Below are 8,310 nucleotides of genomic sequence, written 5' to 3' on the forward strand. Positions count from 1 at the left end.
AAGTTCGCCGTCGCGGAGAACGACACGCTGCGGCACGCGGCCGGCCCAACTTACATCGAGTCCCGTGACCTCTGGGGCTTCAAGAGCAACGCGGAGGTGCGCGAGGTCACCAAGGTCACGCCGTTCATCAACCACTGGAAGGAGCGGCGCATCCAGTACTTCGCGCACGTGTCGCGGGGCTCCGCGCCGGCCCACACCACCGCGGCCGCCAACCTCTCGAGGATTCCGCCCGGGACTCGCCCCGCGGGGACCAGCACCAAGGCGTCCTGGCGGTACGTCCAGAGGGTGCGTCAAGATGTCGAGCGCATTCTACCACGCGACGTGCCGATGGAGGACGTCCTGCACGACCGCGACGCGGTCGCAGCCGCGAAGAGGAGGTTCCGCGACTTCGCCTGCCCCCATGCGACGAAGCAGGAAGCGAAACGTCGGCGTGACGCAGCGCGGATCGAACGGCGTCTGGAGGAACGGGCGCAGGCGGAGCTGGCACTTCGGGAGCTGGAGGAGCTGGAGGACGACCCCGCCATGTAACGGTATGTCCCTATTCTTGCTCGGCAGGTCTTTGCATCTGGGAAGTGGTCTCGTAGGGGTTGGGCATCGTTACAGGCGCGGGGTGAAATTTTCCCGGCAGCACGGCGATTGGGTGGGTAGGCGGTCGGTTGTCTTGGGTGCAGTGGTCCTCTCTGTCGGCACGGTCGCAGTTCACACCTTCCTCAAGACAGGAGCACGTAGTCGCACGAAGAAGGGGGCAGGGCAAAGAACACAATTCTCAGTCACCAGGAATTGGACCAAGAGGACGCCGATGATCCCCGAGATAAGGGGACGAAGCAGGGGGGCACTGGAACCGGTTGTGCTTGTAGCGGCTGTTCCGGGGTGGAGGCCTGCGTAACCCCCTCGGGGGGGATGTACTCCTTCACCCTGACTGGCCATACTGCGAGTGGGAGTCGTAGCCGTTGGTGGTTCTTCTCCCCCGGGGAAAAAGTGTCACCTTAGTAAGGACGGCCATGTCTCGTTTTGCAGTGCAGGCGGGCATGTGTCGGGCCCGAAATGGCATACGATCATGTGTGGTCTAGCCCTTAATGGTAATGGTAATGGTCCCTGGATAGGCAGACCCGCCACACGGTGGTGTGCGAAGGGTTGCCTACCCTCAACTCGGCAGGCGCTCCAGCCGCGCGTCATTGTCTCCAGCTCTGAGTCCCGGTGCACGGCGCGGTGCACGGCATGGCCATGAGGAGCCCCGCTGCATCCTGGCGCACACCATGGTCGTTGGCAGTGAGGTGCACCCGGAACAGAGCACGCCGTCGGCGAGGCGGCCGTCATGGCCTCGGTAGGGAGCAGAGTCCCGGTACGCGCCGTCGGCGAGGTGCTCTGCAGCACGCCGGGGCCCTCGGCGCCCCGCCAAGGCCGTCAACACACCACCGCGGCACAGCGCCGCGCGGCCGCGCGCCCACCATGGTCGTTGCCAGCGAGGTGCACCCGGAACAGAGCACGCCGTCGGCGTGGCGGCCGCGGCAGGGTGTCCTGAGCAGAGTCCTGGTGCTCACCGCTGGCACACTGCAGCACGCCGGGGCCCACGGTGCCCACGCCAAGGCCGCCAACTCGGCACCGCGGCACAGCGCCGCGCGGCCGCGCGCCGTGCAAAATGACTGCGCGCTTGTCATGCATGCACTTTTATTGCAATGAGTCGCACCAGTGGTGCCCTCTCAGCTATTTGGTGGTCAAATTCGGTACTTGATCTGCACATGCGCAATGTGGCGCGGCAATGCGCTGCAGCGCCACGCGCGCCGCCTCGTGGCCGAAACGTGAACTTCTCGCTCCTGATAAAAAGCAAGCCGATTTCCTGAGCGGCACAGTCACCCGAGTTCGCTCCAAGCAACCAGTCCTCCTAAACTATTTTCCCTCTGTCTCTTCAAGACTTAAAACTTGTACTTAGCCTAAAAAATGGCTCTTAATGAGATACTTGATGAGTATGAAGCCGGATGCTTCTATAATGATGAATTGTTGGCCGAAGGGTACTCAACACTCATAGAGTGCCTTCGCACGGCCACTCCTGCGGAACGCAGTGACCCCCGACTGCCTGCATTTCTCAAGGCGGGTTACATGGCTCTCCTCCGGGAAAAATCAAAGTCAAACAAGCTAGATGCTCAAATCCATCAAATCGCACTTAAATTGGCCCGCCCTGCCCCTTCTAGTCCTACCCCGCCCACCGCGGCGTGGACATGGTCGGTGGCTCCAAACCCACCCCGGCCCGTCCCGCCTCACCGTCGCTTGACCCCGCGGAGTCCCCGCGCCCCCCCGCCACGCCGCCCGGTATGCCCACCCGGAAACGCGCCCGCTCGCCGGAGCCCGCGCCGGAACCGGAACCCGAACCCGAACCGGAGCCCGAACCGGAAATCGAGATCCTACAAACGCGGGAACGGCATCTGAGCCGATTTAAAACCACATTTCGCGAGGAAACGGCAGTCATAAAAAATCTGGGAAACGAACTACCCTCTGAACAACTCATGGAGGGAATGTTCGATACATTGCTTGCCCGTCAGAGGGAAGCCCTGAATGCTAAAGATGACGACCGAGTCATCCTGGAATTGGAGAGCGGTGAAAATGTAGACAAGCCCATTTGGCTGTCGCTGAGGCGAGTGGACCAACTGAATGGCAGAGTCATTCTTGACAAACTAACAAGGGTGCTCAATAGCAATGAAAGTTTTCTTACTAATGGGCAGTTGAGGGTAAATTACATTCATGTCCCCACTCCTGAGGCAGGCGGCGCACGCGATGTCGTTGTCCCCAATGAGAGAATAGACCAGTGGTTGGAGAGAAAAATAGCCAGAAAAACAATTTTTTCTCCCAGCAACACGGAGGATCAGATGTGTTTAGCGCGAAGCATCGCCGTAGCTAAAGCCAAAGAAGGCATGCAGCAAAGAGCATTCTCCCGCATGAGGCAGCCTAACTCGATCATCCAAAAGAAAGAGGCTCTGAAAATTTGTGAATTGGCGGGTATTGACTCGAATCAGCCATGTGGGCTAGACGAGGTCAGGAAAGTTCAAGATGCCCTTCCCAACTACAGGCTCTGTGTTTTCACAGATAAAAAAGGAAAAGAGTGCATCTTTAAGGGAGAGTACACTGTTAGTAGAAAAAATATCTATCTACTTTTGCATAGTGGCCACTTCCACGCCATTCTGTACCCCCTCCAAGCTTTCGATTCAGACTATGTATGTGAAAAATGTGTTGTCTTTTATAAACACAAAGGAGAGCATCAATGTGAGGGTAGTTGCTGGCGGTGCCTCGGCGCGCAGCCTCACTCTGAGCCCCTTCAGCGCTGCGGTGATTGTGGTCATAAATTTGCTGGAGATGAATGTTTCGACAACCATAAAAGTCTTAAAATTCAAAACACAGACAGGACCAAATGTGACACATTCAAATTCTGTCATGGATGTGAAACTAGTTATTCTAACGCTAGGGGCCGCCAACATGTCTGTGGCTTTGTGTATTGTAAATTCTGTAAACTTAACGTTGCTGAGAACCACCTCTGTTACATGCAAAAATGGCAGCCACGTGAAAAAAAGGAGAAATATAATTTTTGCACAGTATGGTATGACACAGAGGCATCTCAACATACTGAAATAAAACCGGGAGTATTTGAACACCGCCCCGTGCTCCTTGTCTCACAGGCTGTCTGTGACGAGTGTCAACACATTCAGCAAAATGATTATTTCTGCACAGTGTGCGGGACACGACAGCAAGTCTTCCATAACCTTGATGACCCTAATATTAATGTCATGTCCCAATTTGTAAATTATCTTCAGTCATTCCCAGCCAAGACTGAACTTCTCATCATTGCGCATAATGCCAAAGCTTATGATGGCATTTTTGTTCTTCAAGAGCTGATTGCTCGAAAAATGAAACCCGATCTGATTTTGCAAGGGGCTAAAATTATTTCCATGTCTCTAAATTCATGGAAATTTATTGACAGTCTGATGTTTATCTCCATGCCCCTTTCCGCTATGCCCAAAGCATTTGGGCTCACTGAACTGAAAAAGGGTTATTTTCCATACTTTGCTATTCACCCAGACAATTTCTCATACAAGGGTCCTTTATTGAACCGTGAACTTTACGGTGTGTCAGGAATGAAGTCACAGGCAGCCATAACCTTCAATAAATGGTATGATGAGCAAAATGAGCAGGGAGTAATATTCAATTTCCGTGAGGAGCTCATCTCCTATTGCATTTCTGACGTGACCATCCTTCGTCAATCTTGTCAAGCCTTCAGAAAACTGTTTGCAGAGACTGCAGGTTTTGATCCTCTTTTTCAAAATTTGACGCTTTCGGCCGCATGTCTTTCTGCTTATCGTCTTAATTTCATGCCGGAAAACAAGATAGGACTTGTCCCCCCTGGAGGCTATCATGGCAGGGGTAAGCAAAGCCACGTCGCATTGCTGTGGTTAGATTATGAGCAGCACAAATTAGGTCAAAAAATTAAGACCATTTACACTGATAGAGAGGTTATGGTGCTAGGTCGCTCTGTGGATGGTTATGTGGAGATCCCCCTTGCTAATGACGGTGTTGAGCGCCGCATTTACCAATTTCATGGTGACTATTGGCATTCCTGCCCCAGGCATTACCCTGCTCAGCCTGAGGGTGGAGAAAACCGCTATGAACGCACTCTGCGTATCACTGGTCTGTTCCGTAAGGCAGGTTATGTCGTCATTGAGAAATGGGAATGTGAATGGAAAGAGGACCTCAAAAACCCAGAGGTAGAAGCCTATTTTGAAGCCCACCCCACCACCCGCATGCCTCCCCTTGATTTGCGCAAGGCGCTCTGCGGCGGTCGCACCAGCGCGCTCCGTATGTATCACAAGGCAGACCTTGACAAGGGAGAGAAGATAATGATGGCAGATATTATATCAAGTTACCCGAATGTGAATTTGAGGGCTTGCTACCCTCTTGGTCAACCATCTATTTATCTGGAGGGTGACCCAAATATTCCTGCCATTGACGCTTGGAATGGAGTAATTAAATGTACAGTGCTCCCTCCCCGAGATCTGTACCTTCCAGTGCTTCCCTTTTAGTGTAAAGGAAAACTGATGTTCCCACTCTGTGCGACGTGTGCTGAGACAGAAAGCAGTGAAATTTGTCAACATAACCCTACTGATAGGCAACTTACTGGAGAATGGTGTGCACCAGAACTGCAGTTAGCCATTCTGCACAAAGGTTACACTTTAATTACTATTCATGAGTTGTGGCAGTACTCATCCACTATGCAATATGATCCCAAAACGGGAAAAGACGGCTTGTTCTCAGGTTATGTCAGGAAATTTATGGCACTGAAAATTCAGGCCAGTGGATGGCCAACAGAGTGCGACACTCAACAGAAAAAAGAGGAATATTTGTCTGATGTTAAGAAGCATGATGGTATTGATATTGACCCCACTAAAGTGGCCAAAAACCCTGCACTCAGAACTCTGTCAAAATTAATTTTAAACAGCTTTTGGGGAAAGTTTGGGGAAAAGACTCTTCGTTCGAAAACTGAACTTATCTATGATTATGCTGACCTCATGAAACTAGTGACAGACCCTACTAAAGAAGTGACTGCCCTCCTTCCCTTAAGTGAAGACTGTCTTCAGGTAACTTATAAACCTGTAGAAGACAGCGAGGTAACACTTCCTACTTCTTCCCTCTTGCATGCAGCTTACACAACGTGTATTGGTCGACTCAATTTGTACAAGTACTTGGACATCGTTGGACAGCGCGCCTACTACCACGATACAGATTCTGCGGCTTACCTGAGTCGTCCAGGCGAGCCTGACCTGCCCCTGGGCACACATCTGGGTGATCTCACTGACCAGATTGCGGAGGACTATGGTCCGGGTTCGTTTATCACAGAATTCGTGGCTGGCGGACCAAAAAATTATGCTTACAAGGTGGCAGTGGGAGGTGACGTTTCTAACCTCAAAGTGTGCATTAAGGTGAGGGGAATAAGCATTAACCAATCCTGTGAGGATCTCGTCACTTTTGACAACGTAAAAGCAATGGTGTTAGGTGAGGAAGAAAAGAAGACTATCCCCATTCACCGTCAGATTACCAGACTACCTGGCTGGAAGATTGTCACCAGAGCTACCAGCAAAAACTGGCAAGCTAAAAATACTAAAAGGCGGCGCCTTGACTTTGCCCACACAGTTCCACACGGCTTCAACGCATGGGCTGACGTGGAAGATGAGGATCAAGAAATGATGGAGGTTCTTGATCTTCTTGGTGACAATTAAATATAAAACTAATCATGAAAAACAAAAAAAATAAGATTGATTTACAAAGTCTGATGGACCAGCGTGTCCTTAAACCGCGCTAAATCTACGAGACACCGGCTGCAGGGGAGATGGCTGGTCAGGCCCCATAACCTAAAAAAATACTTTCATTTTGCCCTAAACTTAACTTCTTGATCAACGAGAGCGTGAGGATGGACGTCCAAGGCTGTCCTCGGCCAAGACGGTCCGCCTCTTGGCGTGCTTTTGGATGACCTCGATGGCGGTCGCTATTGTCAACGCTTTTCAGCCAAGGGAGGAAAGGTCGCTTGGAATGGTTCAGGGTGAATGCGGTGTCGAGTCCTATAAAAGACAATTCATTTTAATTTTCAATTCATAGCATAATGACTTCTGAAATGGATCTGAAGTATCAACATCCTTGCACTGCCCTCATTGTGGGTGGTACTGGGGCGGGAAAGAAATTTTTCATGAAAAAACTGATTGAAAACAGAGAAAATATGTTTGACACTGTCTTTGAAAAGATCATATTTTATTATTCTGAATGGCAACCACTCTACGAAGAGTTGTCTTCATGTGTCGATTTTCGACAAGAATTACCTTTCATGAGTGATCACCCGACAGGCGAGGGCCCAAAATTAGTGATTATTGATGATTTTTTGGAAGAAATTAAGTCTCATGGAAAAGAACTCCTTAAATTTTTCATAAAGGGGTCACATCATAGGAATCTATCTATTTTCTTTTTGAGCCAATCCCTGTTTCCTGATGGGCTCAGACAAATAAGTTTGAACTCCCACTACATTACATTATTTAAAACTTCGCGAGACTTAGCCCAAATTAGAACATTTTGCTTGCAAGTGGACCCCCTACACTGGAAAGCCCTTCTTGAAGCGTACCAAGACGCAGCACAGGCCGGTTATTCTTACATTCTGTTCGATTTTCATCCCCGTCAATTGGATCACCTCAGAATCAGAACCAAGATTTTTCCTGACGAGTCCTGTGTCATTTACATCCCCAAAGCAAAGTATAAAAGAGACCTACAAGGGATGGTTTAATCATTGCTAAATAATGGCTCCTAGTGTGCAGTCACATCGTGCTGTCCTGCAAGTCCTTCAGTCGGCCAAACCTAACCTCCGTAAAGCGATTCTGCGTGAATCAGATAAAGCGATCATTTTCGCTATTTGTGAGATCATTGACAATCTACTTCTTGGGAACATACCCCTCAGTCCGGCACAAAAGTCCAAACTCAAGCGGTACCCAGACGAAAGCTGTTACAGACTTTTCTCTGTTGCAACTCCGTTGTAAGTGCGTAGAAACTGCGTTATGCCGACTTCAACGCAGTTACAACGGAGTTGCACGGGGTTGCCACGACCTATTCTCCGTTTTAATTGCGTTACCGAAACAGAGTTTCAACGCGCTTTACTGAGGTGTACGGTAACGGAGTTGTAACAGGCTTTTACTGGTCTATTCCCCGTTTCAACTGCGTTGCCGAAACAGAGTTTCAACGCGCTTTACTGAGGTGTACGGTAACGGAGTTGCAACAGGCTTTTACTGGTCTATTCCCCGTTTCAACTGCGTTGCCGAAACAGAGTTTCAACGCGCTTTACTGAGGTGCGGAGTAACGGAGTTGCAACAGGCTTTTACTGGGCTATTCCCCGTTTAAAGTGCGTTGCCGAAACAGAGTTTCAACGTGCTTTTCTGAGGTGTGGAATAACGGAGTTGCAACGGGCTTGTACAGGACTATACCTCGTCTGAACTGCGTTACTGAAACAGAGTTTCAACGCACTTTACCGAGGTGCGGAGTAACGGTGTTGCAACTGACTTTCAGTAAGATATTTCCAGTTTCAACTGCGTTACCGATACAGAGTTTGAACACACTTTTCCGAGGTCTTGGGTAACGCAGTTTGAACTGACTCTGACAGGGTTTTACTTCGGCATTTGGCTCTACGACTCTGCCGCTATAACACGTGTCTGAGGAGATTGAAAGGTAGCGGGATATCAGGTGAAAGGGTGCAGCACAGCGCGAGAGTAGCAGCGCGATGCAGGCAGCACGGAGACA

The 8,310-nt window shown here is 50.3% G+C and overlaps 1 protein-coding gene across 1 annotated transcript; it reads left to right on the forward strand.

Annotated features, from left to right (window-relative positions):
- The first annotated feature begins 2,501 nt into the window (after positions 1-2,501).
- Positions 2,502-6,257, forward strand: LOC117642365. Its single transcript, XM_034380451.1, has 2 exons — positions 2,502-5,003; positions 5,064-6,257. The coding sequence occupies exons 1-2, from the start codon at positions 2,502-2,504 to the stop codon at positions 6,255-6,257; spliced, it is 3,696 nt and encodes a 1,231-aa protein (XP_034236342.1).
- The last annotated feature ends 2,053 nt before the right edge of the window (positions 6,258-8,310 follow it).

Source organism: Thrips palmi, unplaced genomic scaffold (genome assembly GCF_012932325.1).
Source record: "Thrips palmi isolate BJ-2018 unplaced genomic scaffold, TpBJ-2018v1 HiC_scaffold_16, whole genome shotgun sequence".
In the NCBI taxonomy this organism is placed as follows: Eukaryota; Metazoa; Arthropoda; class Insecta; order Thysanoptera; family Thripidae; genus Thrips; species Thrips palmi.